General features: G+C 40.5%; 2 protein-coding genes across 3 annotated transcripts; both read left to right on the top strand.

Annotated features, from left to right (window-relative positions):
* The first annotated feature begins 1,792 nt into the window (after positions 1–1,792).
* Positions 1,793–10,197, top strand: si:ch211-167j9.5 (tyrosine kinase receptor Cad96Ca). 2 transcript variants are annotated; one of them, XM_026340511.1, is made up of 12 exons: positions 1,793–1,968; positions 2,104–2,183; positions 2,299–2,377; positions 3,419–3,608; positions 3,958–4,096; positions 5,388–5,486; positions 5,573–5,733; positions 5,898–6,035; positions 7,990–8,101; positions 8,785–8,884; positions 9,160–9,259; positions 9,414–10,197. In XM_026340511.1, exons 2-12 carry the CDS (start codon positions 2,159–2,161, stop codon positions 9,522–9,524), a joined length of 1,254 nt encoding a protein of 417 aa, XP_026196296.1. In that variant the 5' UTR covers positions 1,793–1,968; positions 2,104–2,158; the 3' UTR covers positions 9,525–10,197. The 2 variants fall into 2 exon arrangements, with proteins under 2 accessions (XP_026196296.1, XP_026196295.1); XM_026340510.1 differs by having other exon boundaries at positions 2,100–2,183.
* Positions 10,198–10,303: 106 nt separating this feature from the next.
* tmem97 (transmembrane protein 97) lies at positions 10,304–12,877 on the top strand. Its single transcript, XM_026340517.1, has 3 exons — positions 10,304–10,654; positions 10,775–10,919; positions 11,604–12,877. The coding sequence occupies exons 1-3, from the start codon at positions 10,541–10,543 to the stop codon at positions 11,879–11,881; spliced, it is 537 nt and encodes a 178-aa protein (XP_026196302.1). The 5' UTR covers positions 10,304–10,540; the 3' UTR covers positions 11,882–12,877.
* The last annotated feature ends 2,696 nt before the right edge of the window (positions 12,878–15,573 follow it).

The raw sequence follows: 15,573 nt of genomic DNA, 5'->3' as shown, positions 1-15,573 counted from the left end.
ATAAAAGTGTGTTTTGTAAATAAGCCAATTGAAACTATGTATTTGAATATGAACTGTACAAAATACTGTACTTGTAGTTGTATATGGAGTGATACCATTGATCTGTAACAGAATATTCAAGCAACAAAATTAAATTCTGCAGAAGAAATGACCTCATCCCAGCACAGCCTGTGTTTATTTGCATCATTAGTAATGCACACTTTGATTGTACCATGCTGGTGGTGTAGCTGGTGGTCAGTTGGGAGGTGCACTACTGACATTACAGCAAATTGGTAGTGTTAGTCAGAAAGAATTGGACCACAGATGTGTGTTATTGTGACAGTTACTTTGTTGGTACCTACAGTATGATGTGGCTCTGCTAGCAGCTAAAAGAGGCTCTCGGCTGTGGCTGTGCCAGTAATGTATCAGTGTTAGTTCCACTAAGCCGATGTGGTCATGATGCTCTTCTCAGCTATGTTAGTGTTTGTCTGCTCTGTATTTAGTTGAACTCTAAATTTAGCACTTATTGCTAAGCCCACATGTTCTGTTTACTGCCTCCTACCGTGTCTCCTCCGGGGCTTCACAGACTTGTTAACACATACAGCAAAGCTCGCCAAACAAACCCCAGTGTTTTTTTACACGCTGTGACCATGTAAGAGACGTTTGAACAAAGTTAGAGGCTAATTAGTGCAAAATGACCGGCTCCTGCTTCCACTGTAACTCTGAGCGTAGCAAGGATTTACTGTCCAGGCCAACGCATGGAGGAAAACACTGAACATTGGAAGAAATCCTCTGACTGAAACCTCACACTTCTGTAGCTGTAGATGCACATTTGAATCTATTTCTGTACAGAGCCAGATGTACTGTTTGTGCAGTCAGTAAGTCTGCAGATAAGAGAGGAAACCACACAAAGGGTCTCTGCAACACGCTTCCTGCTACATGGACTCGAACAGATATTTCTGTCCCACACACAGAAGAGGGGACTTTTCTTCTCCTCCGTCGGACATATTAACCCATTGAGATCCGTCACAACATGGCAAATATGAGCCCAAAGACACTGACGGGCTTATCTACCAGTTCAAGTGTTCCTTTGGGACTGTGTGTGGTATCTTTTGGTGGATCATCGTGATCCTTTATCCCTGGTGAAACCATTAGAAGAGGCTGCTAAACTCCAGACTATACAGTAACGTATAAACTCCCCACCGCCAGAACTGGATGGAGTCACCCCCTTACAGTTGTTTACAGTAGGAGGATGTTATTAGTCTTATGCCATGTGGACCACTAATCCACATGTCTACACAGCTCCATAACAATCTCCCAGAATTCAACACGTTTCCATCTATACACCTCACAATTCGTTCCATGTGTTGGTGTACAGAGGCTGAAAAACGCATCATCATGCGGATATTTATGGACCTAACTGTAAACGTATCATCGTCAGCTGATCAGACAACATTTTAAGTGTAACCACCAATTCTAAATCTGTACATTAAGTTTTCCATCCACCTCAATGCACTAGATAATAATCACCTGCTTTTGATAGTGTAACTAGACATTTAAATAAAAGTATTCACTTATTAGTGTCAACTAGGCTCATCATGTGCCTGACTGAATCTTGAGCCTCCTCTATGACTTGTTGTATCTCAGATAATCGACTCATTAGTCCGCTGTTGTCACGTCTCAGCTCAGCTTTGATGTCTGCTGAGTTGATGTGACCACAGTTTAGCCCTGAGTGGGCTGACAGTCGTGATACGGTGCACTGTGCATCTACAAACGGATCCTGCCACTGTTCACTTCCTCTGCTTGTGTTGTGGTTGACACACGCAGTGAGAGCCTGCGCTGGTTGAGATCATGAAAGCTTTCAGCATATTTGAACACAGGACTGAGTGAGACAGGCTGCTTCGACCTAACTCTTCCTGCTGCTTCCTGACCGTCGTCCCCGAACGTTAAAGGATGGACTTTAACAAAGTGCTATTCATCAGAGTACAGGTGCGGCTGTTTTAGATTGTAAAATAACATGTCAGATGAATGTAGGAGCTGAATGGGTTTCGTCCTGTGCTCACCTCAACCTTTCTTCGAATGATTCATGTTATCTTAAAGCTTCAAAACCCATTTTCCAGACAGATGCTCTTTGACCTGCTGCCGTCTGAATAGTGGCTGGGCGACATTGTGACTAATCATGAGCGACAATGCTGCTTATCGAAGTGAGTGCTCGGGCTTCACAGATAACTCTTACATCCAGATGAATTCAACTTCACATCGTACGCACTGTGAGAGCACGTCGGACTTGACTCTTTCTGTCCTGTTGCCTTTTTTCAGATGCTTTTTTCGTCCTCGCTGGGATTTTGTGCACCACCATCCTCCTGTTCATCGTGTTGGTCATCGTGTGTCTCAGAAAGTAAGAGATGCGACACTCGGTCTCTGAGTCTGAGCCAGACCTGCCGTGGTCTCTCAATACACTCTACCAATATCCACTTGGACTCAGTGAGTCTTTGAATGTCAAAGATCAGTGGGACTAAGCTGTAGACAGTAGTATGAAATACTTTATCTGCATACAGTTTTCTAGGAGATCAGGCTCCTTCTTGTTCATGCTAGTGAGTCATGTAGTCATGTTTAACTTTGATCAGTTTCATTTGGTAATTAGAGGGCTATGAAAACAGTTTACCCCCTTTCGTAATTATTATTTGAATATTTATTCACACTAAGTGATTCAGATCAAACTCATTTGAATATTACCCAGCTGATTTTAGGTAAATACAAAATGCAGTTTTTAAATGATGATGGAAAGCTGAGTTAAATGTTACTTTTTAAACCCAGGTCAGATTACTGCCAGACCTGTTAAATCAAGAAATCAATGCCTGACAAAGTGAAGCACACTAAAAGTTGTCATGTATCAGGCCGGACAGGGTTGAAAAGCCATTATCCACAAACAGAGAGAACCTGCAGCACTGGCGAACTTTCCCAGCAGGTCATAAAAGAACCCAGAACAACATCTGAAGAACTGCAGGTCTCTCTTGTCTCAGTTAAGATCAGTGTTCATGTAGTGGAGGATCTGTTTATGCCAGTCCTCGTCTCTGACGTGAGTATTGACTTTGTGTGCTTCCATGGACATTCATGGTCTCCAGGTCAGGTTTTGGTTAATTCCCTGCACCAAAAAGCTTATTTTCCATCGACCTCAGCTTAACGCTGATGTTATTGATATTACCATGTGTTAGTCTGCTAACACACTAAATACATTATCACTTAGTAAACATCAGAGTTTTAGCATGTGAGCATATTATTAATATTATTACTGTTATTATCAGTGAGAAACTACCTCTGTGTCTTTACTGCAAATGGTTATTTAACCCTCCAAATGGAAACAGTGCTGTTACCACTGAAACCCACCCCCCCCCCCACCCCAGCAGTGTTTCACAATGCACACTACTTTTTCTTGCAGATATCGTTCTATGACCCACATCATTCACGAGCTGCAAAAGAGCAAGTGGCCGTCGGTTCCTGTCCCTCAGGCAGGCCCAGCTGTGCAGGAGGAGATGGAAGAGGTGGCAGAGGTTCCCCCTTGCATTCCCCTGCGGCAGACCAGCGTAGTCAAGTTCCCCTCCAGGAGGCTGTGGAAAGACCGGGAGCAGGTACGGCTGCTAAATCGAGAGATTCATGATGTGGTTAGAAAATGTTCCTGCTGTACGACAGTGGCCTATTTAAAGAGGTGAGCCGAACACGCAGCAGAGGAACTCTCACGTGCATGATGGAATAAACTGAACGTTAACTTAACCTATGACACGTCTCACCAGCGTCAATGTTAATTGTCTCTTCTGTGTCAGTGATATCGTGTTTGCAGCTCAATATGGAGCCAACTCAAACTCATGTTTGTGACTTTGACCTGATGCTGTCGGTTTGCTCGTCCTCCCAGTGTCTGCTGTTCTGCTCTGCTTTGATGTACAGTGCCCCCTTATGAATATTTAATGTCATCTGTCCAAGGGTCCTTCTTTCACAAAGTCAGACCTGAACCTGCTGCAGCTGATCAAAGCCGGGAAGGAGGGCGTCTACTATCAGGCCAGGATGAATAAAGGGACGTGTAAAGGCCACAGCATGTTCACCTGCAAGATCAGCAAGGAAGGTACTAACATCCTGCTCTGGAGCTTTAGACCCATAAACATCTGAGACAGAGCAGCCCTGGAGACAGAAGTGATCAGTGAAGGTCAATAACACGACAAACGCTGTTATCCAAAGAGAATTACAAGTCAGGTACAAAGCAAATATCTAAACCAAGAAGATGAACTAAAGTAAAGTGCTCTAGAAAGAAGGTAAGAGAGGAGTCAACAAGTCACGTTGGAGAGAATCAAAGTGTGACAGTGTGATACTTTTCAGTCATATCTCCTCTAGTAATAGTTTCAATGACGCCACAACAGTTCAGATCTAGTCTTGCTCTTTTTAAGCCGGTGCTACAACTTCTTCAACAAGCTCAGCTTTCACGTGCAGGAAACATTGTTCCTATTAATATACAGATGAAGAATGTATTTGTTAACTATGTTGACATGTTTCTATTAACAATGGTCAAGTGAAGGCAACCATCTCACTTTGCTGTTCCCCTCAACCTTAAGGAGCATTTTAGCATCTTTCAGCTTGTTTTGGTTTTCAGGTCTGTGTCTTTATTGTTCTGGTTCCCCCTCTGAATTCTCATCTGCATCATTTCCACAGTAAACATGCATCAGATGCTCATCAGCAAACAGCAGACAGGCAGCGTTGACACCTAGCTGATGAACGTAGTAGTGTGGCATTTGGCAGCTAACGAGGTTGAACATTGAGCTCCTCTGGTGGCCACAAACATGACTCCACATGGTTGATCTGTATCTTCCAGATGTGTGAATGAGCAGCTGGTTTAAAAGTAATAACACATCATTGACTAAAAACATAGACAACATGGACTTTTTTCATATTAGTTTCAAACTGAACTGGACTTAGAGCTCTTTGCTGTCTGTTCATAGCATAATGTGAATGGGTGAGTCATGACTTACCTCTGTTCAGGGTGTTCAAGCTGTAGTAGGAGAATATGAGCCCACCTCTCCATCACACCTAATCACTGCTGTTCACACCTGTCTGAAATACAAAGCATACTTTAAAATCACTTGGACGTCAGAGGTTTAAGTATCATCGTGATTTTCTTATTGTTTAGTCTCGTCACTGCATTTCCTTTGAAGGTCGTGTTCCCCAAAACGAAATGCAGTATTCTGGCACATAAAACCAAATCTAACTGCATGACTTGGTGTCATGACCAATGTGGATCTGAAGGACAGCGCTTTTATTTTGAAATGTCAGTCTACGACGACACTCGGCCCAAACCAAACAGCTGTGTCTCCCTATGAACCAGTGCGTAGGTGCATTTCATGTTGTGTATTTTCTCTCTTGAGGCGTTCGTGCTAAGAACTTGGACACGGAAATTTCTATTATGAGGAAACTGGTTCAACACAAGAACATCCTCCAGCTACTGGACTGGAACACCACTCAGGGTGAGAGACTTTCCTTGTATGCACACAGTGTTACCACTCTGCTGAAGTCTCTACAAGTGTGTTTGAGAGTGTTTCGCTTTGTGCAGAGCCTTACATGCTGATCATGGAGTATGTGAGCTATGGAACGCTGAGGACCTACCTGCAGACCAACAGAAGCCACCTGAAGGATAACCCTGAGCTGCAGAGCCTCCTCACTATCGCCTCGTACCACATCGCTCTGGCTATGCAGCACCTGTGCTCCAAGATGGTAACAGCATCACAGACTTTCAGAGAGACAGTATAGTGCTGATTAATGTTACAGTTGAACACCACTGACAAAGCCCATGTCCATTAACAGTGTCACTAGTTGTTTTTATACTCAAACACATGGATGAGACATGCTAAGTACTGTCAGTGTGGTCTTCCCTGCAGATTATACACTGTGACTTGGCTCTGAGGAACATCATGGTCAGTAAGTTTCCCTGGGAGGTGAAAGTGGCGGAGTTCGGCCTGGCCCGAGACTCAACACGCCTAACGAGTCGCCGCAGCAGTCGTTGGAGAAACCCACGGGTAAGACAAGTTCACCCACACACGGAGAATTCAACACAACACTGATGGTGTTGTGACTGTTGGGATTTCAGTTTTGCTATGAGCTGTGAAGGTGTCATGTAGAATCGTTTTCTAAGGTTTAGGTCACATCTTCAGCCACATGGATGTCATCCACTACTGAATCAAATACTGTGACACTTGATCTAATACTGTGACACTTGATCTAATAATGTGACACTTGATCTAATACTGTGACACTTGATCTAATACTGTGACACTTGATCTAATACTGACACTGGATCTAATACTGTGACACTTGATCTAATACTGTGACACTGGATCTAATACTGTGACACTTGATCTAATACTGTGACACTGGATCTAATACTGTGACACTGGATCTAATACTGTGACACTGGATCTAATACTGTGTGACACTTGATCTAATACTGTGACACTTGATCTAATACTGTGACACTTGATCTAATACTGTGACACTTGATCTAATACTGTGACACTGGATCTAATACTGTGACTCTTGATCTAATACTGTGACACTGGATCTAATACTGTGACACTTGATCTAATACTGTGACACTTGATCTAATACTGACACTGGATCTAATACTGTGACACTGGATCTAATACTGTGACACTGGATCTAATACTGTGACACTGGATCTAATACTGTGACACTTGATCTAATACTGTGTGACACTGGATCTAATACTGTGTGACACTTGATCTAATACTGTGACACTGGATCTAATACTGTGACACTGGATCTAATACTGTGATACTTGATCTAATACTGTGACACTTGATCTAATACTGTGTGACACTTGATCTAATACTGTGACACTTGATCTAATACTGTGTGACACTGGATCTAATACTGTGACTCTTGATCTAATACTGTGACACTTGATCTAATACTGTGTGACACTGGATCTAATACTGTGACACTTGATCTAATACTGTGACACTTGATCTAATACTGTGACACTGGATCTAATACTGTGACACTTGATCTAATACTGTGACACTGGATCTAATACTGTGACACTTGATCTAATACTGTGTGACACTGGATCTAATACTGTGACACTTGATCTAATACTGTGACACTTGATCTAATACTGTGACACTTGATCTAATACTGTGTGACACTTTATCTAATACTGTGTGACACTTGATCTAATACTGTGACACTTGATCTAATACTGTGACACTTGATCTAATACTGACACTGGATCTAATACTGTGACACTGGATCTAATACTGTGACACTTGATCTAATACTGTGACACTTGATCTAATACTGTGTGACACTGGATCTAATACTGTGACACTTGATCTAATACTGTGTGACACTGGATCTAATACTGTGACACTTGATCTAATACTGTGACACTTGATCTAATACTGACACTGGATCTAATACTGTGACACTTGATCTAATACTGTGTGACACTGGATCTAATACTGTGACACTTGATCTAATACTGTGTGACACTTGATCTAATACTGTGTGACACTTGATCTAATACTGTGTGACACTTTATCTAATACTGTGACACTGGATCTAATACTGTGTGACACGTATCTTGTATTTTGAGAGTTTTGATCACACCTTGTGTGACACTTGATCTTATGTGTGATTACACATATACATGATTTTGTTTCCACCTAATGTGATTTTCATTTAGCACCATTCACTGAACAGGAAAGATCTTTCAGAGAGATTTGGTTTTAATGTCAGAGCTCAACAGAAACAGAAACATTAATGTCATTAATGTGACTTTAAGGGTATTCATGATTTCCATGATGAACTTTATTACCAGTGACACTGTGCACAAATGTCTCAGATAACATCTCTTTCTCTTGAATGAGTTTCAGTGTCATTTAGCTGGCAGACCATTCTTACACGTCACATTTGTAAAATAACATTTTCCATTGTGTGTAACTTGTACAGCAGCGTGTGCCGCTGCGCTGGTATCCCCCAGAGTACTTCAAGAACAACTATTACAGCTTCAAAGGAGATGTGTGGGCCTTTGGCATCGTGTTGTGGGAGATGCAAACATTTGGTGAGTTGGTGGCCAGGGAAATGACAAGTGTAACACATGGCACATAATGGTAGGATGTATGACGTTAGACTTAGTCCTGGCTGTTTTGCTGTTGCTGGAGGATCCTCTCTGTGCATTGAGAGGTCGTGTTGGGATACGGAGAATCGACGTTACTCCAACACAGCACAACGTCTCAAAGCATGGGTTTGAGAGCAGAGTTTAAATGATGACAAATTAAAGTGTCTGTTTACTTAAGACAATTAAAAAACAGATGTTATCTCCACTCAGTACAGCGGAGGTTCATGATTTGTGGTGTTCAGTCTGTGTGGAATGTAACTAAGTACATTTACTACTTAGTGATGTACCTAAGTAAAATTCAGGGTACATTTTTGCTGATTGTGGTTATTTTATTTTATTGATAAACTAGAGAATTAATTGTTACTTTCTGAGTGAAAAAAATCTCCTAGTATTTTAACCAAAGTACTATATATACTTGTATTTTTACACGTTTACTTGTAATGCAGGACTTCTACACACTACACTGTAGTATTACTACTTTAGCTTATATGATACCAGATCTAAGTACCTCATCCAAAGTTGTTGTAGTTGCTATAAAAACTGTTGACTACCATTCCTTCTACAAAACACACTTAGTAACATAGTGGAAGCACAGTTTCACTTAAATGTAAACGTCACATTTTCAGGTACCTTACCATACCCACACTTGGAGACGTCAGAAGCAGTGGTGTACCACATCTGTATTGGTCATAAAAACCCCAATCCTGAAGGCTGCAGACAAGAGATGTAAGTCATTCAGTGGAATAGTGATATGCTCAAAATGAGCAGCTTTTCCTTTAAACTGATCCCACTCTAGAGAGGGAAGCTCAAGAAGTCTGTTTTTACTGCTGCTTTCCCAGCTTTTCTTCTCCAGCTGCAGAAGACCTCTGTGTTAGTAGCTGTAGTCGTATGATTACATCAGCTAATCCTCCAGTTCTAATTAGAGTGCTGTCATTATCACATGGGACAGTTACCTCCTTGTATTTGACTTAATGAATGCACTGAATGTCTAAACCCTTCAGAGTCCATATCATGAAGGACTGCTGGCAGGAGCCGTACAACCTGAGACCCTCGTTCACAGACCTAGTCCGCATGCTTGAGGACATCATGGAAAGTGATGCAGTAAGGAGCTGGCTGTTATTGAACTCTTTCAGAGAATAAGGATTATGTACAGAGACTGGAAATAAAGCTACTGTCATGTAATGTGATCTTTTTATCATCCTATTTATATAACACCCTATTTTTTTCCCTTGCTTTGCTCTTCTTATCTTTACAGGACTATGTAGATGTTGAGAGTGAGCCTGTGGTGAAAGATGAGGCTGAAAACCATGAAACTAAGAGTCTACAAGCATCCTGTCTTAATACATTTACTGAAGCATCAGATTAAGTAATATACTGGACATTTTAAATTCATATGCAGAACTTTTTAGGCTACATCAATGTGCTATAGACACCGTACAATTACACAGAAACATTCAATTGGAGGCAAAAGTAGTACCATAAAGTCTTGTGGGTGGGAATAATAATAATGTACATAGATTGTATGTGGATGGCACTGTTAAAAAATAGTCCTGTTGTGTGTGTATATATATATATATATATACTATTAATTACTTTTTGGTCATATTTATTTGTTTTTTACATGTGGATGAAACGTTTTATTTAGCCTATATACTGTATGTTGTTGAGGAAGCTTGTAGCACATTTAGCAACTTACAACTAAAAATGTACTATGCACTGATGCACTGTCTGGATTGGATGGTGTTGTGTTAATTTCTATTTTCCTGTCAAGATTTGTTTCCCCTTTGATGAGGTATCTGTCTAAAAAGGAAAAAAATGTGAAAGCGTTCACAGGTGCCAGAATACATCTTAAGTTGATTCTACAACTACTGTAGCATAACACAGAAGTATAATAAACTAGTTTTATAATGTAAGGAAACAATGCTAACAAACTTATTTATGTATGGAAACCCTCTATGTTTAGCTGGATAGAGCATAAAATATATTTTAGCAGCAATGAATAACTTTTATTATTTCATAAACCTTTTGGAGTAAATGAGTACATGTGCAATAAATTTTGTGTTGTTATTTCTGTATTTGATTTATCAAGACGCTTGTAAAGTGACTACATTGAAATTGCAACACATCTTTAAGGATGCATGTGCAAAACTGCCTTGTTTTAGTAAACGCAACATTTCCGAGCTGCACTAGAACGCAGCATGTGCTGTATATGTACGTGTGTGAGTGTGTGTGGGACTGAATGGTGCGTTCAGGAACGCCCCCGTCTCCCTCTGCGCTCCAATGGGATTCGTTGAGGGAACACGCGTTTCTACGACACTGCTGCAGCCGCCGCTTTGAACCCGCGGCTCGTTTCCTCTCTGTCGCTGGAACACAGGTCACAAAATGGCTCTCCGCGTGTTAGAAATCCTCTTCTTCTTCTATTTTGCCTCTCACATTCCTATCACATTATTTCTTGACTTACAAGCCCTGCTGCCCGGACACGTGTACCCTCAGCCGGTAAGTGACAGGACAGTGTGTCTCATCACTGTGATGTGGGACTGAGTCTCACGGTGGACGTCTCTCTGTCTCTCTCTGTCTCTCTGTCTCTCTCTGTCTCTCTCTCTCTCTCTCCTCCAGCTCAAAGATCTTCTCCGCTGGTACGCGGAGGGCTTCAAAGACCCCATGGTGCTGGACCCTCCGGAGTGGTTCAAGTCCTTCATATTCTGCGAGGCTCTGCTCCAAACGCCGTTCTTTCCCGTCGCAGCTTATGCTTTTCTAAAAGGTCAGGAAACACTGTTTAAACCCGCCTGTGTTATTCTGTGAGACACGCAGGCTGCACAGGGAAACACATAGAAATGACCTGAGGTGATTATAAAAGAGCTACTGCAGAGATTTAGAAAAACGAGGTCTAACCTTTGACCTTTGACCGCAGTGAATGGAAGGAAGTAAGACCAGATAAAACCTACTACTCTAGCACAATCTGATTTGGAGGTACATGGGTTTTTTCTATTTTCCACTACAGTTCAGATGGAAGTATTCTACTTTAGACCACACTACATTAATTAGTTACTTTATATATAAGTATAATCACTGATTTCAAGCTGATGTGTTATTATACAGTAACTCCCTGTCAGTACATGAAATGGTTAAAATCAACTGCAACATTAGTGACATTTACACAATGATGCAGTTTAATGAATAATGCAAAGTATAATGACTACTGAGTGGATAGTGATTTAATATTATCTCCTTTTAACACCTGTCAGTGCTCTGTAGTCTCTGACTTTTGCTCTTTTGCTGTTTTGAGTAAAAAAAGTATTGAGTTTCATTGAGTTTAGTATTGAGTTGGTGTAAATAAAACACATCCTCGCACTTGCAGTAGCTGCGTGTTACCATTCTAATAGAGTGCACGTGTTCTCCAGCCTGGATCATCTTGTAATCACTCCATGTGCTTCTTGTCTTCCAGGTGGCTGTAAATGGATCAGGACCCCTGCCATTGTCTATTCCACACATGTGGCTACAACACTGATCCCGATCTTAGCCCACATTCTTTTCTATCAGTTCCCTTTGAAACCCCACCCCGGTCCCCAGACCCTACAGGAGCGCTGGCTGCTTGTCTCCATATACGCTCCATACCTGTTGGTGCCTGTGCTGCTGCTCCTCACCATGCTGCTGTCCTCTGCGTATAACTCTAACTCCAAGTCTGATCATGCATCTGCCAAAAAGACCAAGAAGAAGAACTAAAACATTTCCAGACTGTAGCTCTATAATTTACTCTGATTGTAAAAGATGCTCTTCTACAAACAGTACATCAGTGTCTGTCTGTGATGTAGACGAGAGTCTGTGAGTCAGGCTGCATAATAACACTGTAATAGAAAGAACCGACATTGTTACATCAACCAGATTGAGCACATTTATTGTTAGGCTATAATTAAACCTTTATCAATCAGAAATTAATACATTTCTAAGTGATTAATATTTAGGAGACTATGGGTAACCTACGTATGTGCAGCTTCTATATATGGCCAAGAACAACATGGTGGCTGGGTATTCAGTGTGGTTAGTCACATGTTCAGATTTAGACATAAGAAGAATCATATGTTTTCTCTTAGCTTTTGACATAATAACACACAATAACGTGTTCCTTTTGGTCACAGACAACATTACGGAAATAGCTCTGAGCTGTAGACTTCCTTTCTACCCAGTTTAGAGCAGTTTATTAGCTGCAGATTCAAGATTTGAATTTGCCATTTATGCATAAACAGACCGTCCAGGCAATCAGCCAAAAAAGAACACATGGTCTAAGAATTTAATAAAAGAAAAAAATTTAGACACTGTAAAGAACAGGGTAAAAAAATAAACATAAAAAAATTAATACAATGGTGAGTTTCAAGTATTGCCTATGGTTTTGCACATAGTGGTGTTGTACATGGTATGAACACATAGTTTGTAAGATACATCTAGCTTCACCTAATGCAGCACAGTTCAGTTATACACAGACATCATACAGTATAGAGACATGAATGACTCTGAATGTCTCAGTACATGTTTATTGCCATACCATAGCAGCTACAGTAAGTTTTTGTTTTGTTTATTTTATTGGATTTATTAAGGATCCTGATAGATCCAGTTGAGTTTATCAATCTTTTCTAACGATACCTGGCAAAGATGGAACAATCTAATATCTAAAAATCTCAGAGACACTATGTCTAACCATATTCTTACCCTAGATGACTTAGTATTGGCCTCAAGGAACACTGTAAGAAATCTCAGCGATATCTCCTTCACTTTATACATAAAATAAATCTCTAGAACTGCTCTTTTCCACCTGAGAAACATTGTTAAAATTAGGAGCATCCTGTCCCAAAGTGATGCTGAAAAACTAGTCCATGCATTTGTTACTTCCAGACTGGACTATTGTAATTCCTTATTAATAGTTTGTCCCAATAACTCATTAAAGAGCCTCCAGTTCATCCAAAATGCTGCAGCCAGAGTTCTGACTGGAATTAGCCAGAGAGATCATATTTCTCCGTTAGCTTCTCTCCATTGGCTCTCTGTTAAATCCAGAATCGAATTTAAAATTCTTCTCCTTACATATAAAGCACTTAATAATCAGGCTCCATCTTATCTTAAAGACCTAGAGGTCTTTAAGATAAGATAAGAGAGGACCTCTCTCTGTACCTTTCTGCAGGTTTCCCCAACCAAAATGTATGTTGCCAGTGTGTGGATACTGGTCCTACCACCCTGACCAGTGTATGACTTGTACTCTCTCCTCTTTCCACTCACTCCACCCTGAGCCTGGTTCAGCTGGAGGTTTCTTCCGTTGAAGGGAGTTTCCTCTTTGTCTCTTTTCAGTGATATAAACAGTTTATCGACATATTATTGGCCTACTACAACATTAGCAATTTGGACTGGTAGTTGCACACACAAGAACACCTGGGCCACACCTTCTATAGCTTTTTACACCAGTCTTAATATAAACTTTGTTTACACTGATTTCATTTATTATTGCATTTTCCCCCACATTTGTCCACAACAACAACAAGTAGTAACAAGTAGTGTTGGGTGTGAACTTTGTAACTGTACACGCACAATAATAAATGTGGTGGTGATTGTGTGTAAAATCTCAAAAAGCCTCAAGATGTGCTTGCAGTATGCTTTTAGTGCTTCAGTGCCTAATGAACACGTTTACAGCTCAGTAAAAGCTTAGCAGGCTTTTACTGAACTAACTCAATGTGACTGTTGTTAAATAATTGAAATAATAAAACTCAAATATCAACTTTTTAGAGCTGTGAGATAAGATAAAAATGGTGATTGTATTGTTCACTGTATGAAATAAATGCTAAAATAGTGTCTAGTATGTAATGAACAGAAGAAGCAATCAGGAAGCCTTCTCGACTCCAACTTGATTACCTGGGTTAAGTCATTACACTGTCCTGTTGGCAAAACCTATGTTACTTTTAGACTTTGGAACGACCCATGCTGCAGGTTTAAGCAGAGGACCTTGTGTTTTTTTCTCTTTGACTTCTGTGTTGGGCAGCGTACACTATTTCTGCTGATGCCGGGGGAAAAATACTGGAGCAGCTGTGGGTGGTGTGAATTCAAGCTCCTGTTTAACAGATGCAGATGGAAATTCAGCAATTTCAAATATATAGTTTCTTTCATTGTCACTCGGACTTCCCTTTGTGCAAAGTTGATTTCCGTCAGCTTGCAAGCAGCTGGAATTCACTGTCTGTCTTATAGAAAAGACAAGAATTGATTTTCAATTAAAAACAGCCTAATTTCATAAGGTTGGATTTACTTTACTCTATTTGTGTTAGACTCTCTTACAATTTGAATAGAGTCTGCTTTATGTAGACAGTTGCTAATGATTATTGTCTCTCCTCTGTCTCTCTTTTATAGGTCCAATTAGGGCAAAATACTAAAGAAATAAACTTTTACATCTTTACTCACAAACATATTGTCACTATCAGAGCAGCAGCGTAAGATGAAGTAGTTTAACATGAAAAATACACAAAAATGTTGTGTATTTGTGATGAGTCACATGTGTTAATTTCCATGTAAGAACACATGTGACTCACCACTGAGCTGTGTTTGTCACAGATGTGTTTCTGGGGAAACTGGCAATTATTTAATTTATTAAGGCTAGGACACACACACACACACACACACACACACACACACACACACACACACCTACAATAGGTATTGTGAAGTGCAGTGTGCACTCTCTGTTTGGCTCTGACACCATCTTGTGGCTGAATAACTAACTTGTAGTAAACTCAGTATTTACATTTCCAAGTGTTAAAGGACATATTAGTCGACCAGGCGGCTCAGAGCAGTCGTTTACCAATCATAGGATCGGTGGTTCGATTCCTGGCTCCTCCTGTCACATGTCGAAGTGTCCTTATGCAAGACACTGAACCCCAAGTTGTCCCCAGTGGGTCAGATCAGCTGCACAGCACCTGTGTGTGTGTTATATTACGTTATAATGTAAATATCAATATGTTGAAACACATAGTCTAAGCTCTGTATTCATATTTCTAATCTACAAACCTCGTACACGTGAGTGAAAGAAGTACAAATTGTAAAATAAGTCTATCAATAAATATTATATTCAAATATAAAACAATAGAAGTAAATGTAAAATACAAACGAATACTGAAAAGGTCAGTGTGATCATTAGCGACTGTCTCATAATTGATTAAAGGTTATTTTAAATCTTGAGTCATTTAAAGACTGACCTGTCTCCATGTCCCAGTGTCCCAGTGTCCCACACCAGACCAGCTGTCTCAATAAAGAGGACAAAGCGGAGTCACGGACATCGGCAGTTTGAGGGTTATTATGAGACATCGTAAACTCTAAACACCGACTTAAGCTCGTAGAATTGAGTTTGAATTCAGTTTCAATGTTTACATGAGCGTGTTGAAGAGGAC

Source organism: Anabas testudineus, chromosome 13 (assembly GCF_900324465.2).
Source record: "Anabas testudineus chromosome 13, fAnaTes1.2, whole genome shotgun sequence".
Lineage (NCBI taxonomy): Eukaryota > Metazoa > Chordata > Actinopteri > Anabantiformes > Anabantidae > Anabas > Anabas testudineus.
This window is presented reverse-complemented; position numbering and strand designations above follow the sequence as displayed.

What these genes read in the sequence shown, in the direction of transcription:
- si:ch211-167j9.5 (XM_026340511.1), top strand. Translation starts at nt 2,159, where the DNA reads ATGAGCGACAATGCTGCTTATCGAA. An exon ending in CGACAATGCTGCTTATCGAA is followed by an intron (nt 2,184 to 2,298) that starts GTGAGTGCTCGG and finishes GCCTTTTTTCAG; the next exon opens with ATGCTTTTTTCGTCCTCGCT. An exon ending in ACATCATGGAAAGTGATGCA is followed by an intron (nt 9,260 to 9,413) that starts GTAAGGAGCTGG and finishes TTATCTTTACAG; the next exon opens with GACTATGTAGATGTTGAGAG.
- tmem97 (XM_026340517.1), top strand. Translation starts at nt 10,541, where the DNA reads ATGGCTCTCCGCGTGTTAGAAATCCTCTTCTTCTTCTATTTTGCCTCT. An exon ending in GACACGTGTACCCTCAGCCG is followed by an intron (nt 10,655 to 10,774) that starts GTAAGTGACAGG and finishes TCTCTCCTCCAG; the next exon opens with CTCAAAGATCTTCTCCGCTG. An exon ending in AGCTTATGCTTTTCTAAAAG is followed by an intron (nt 10,920 to 11,603) that starts GTCAGGAAACAC and finishes CTTGTCTTCCAG; the next exon opens with GTGGCTGTAAATGGATCAGG.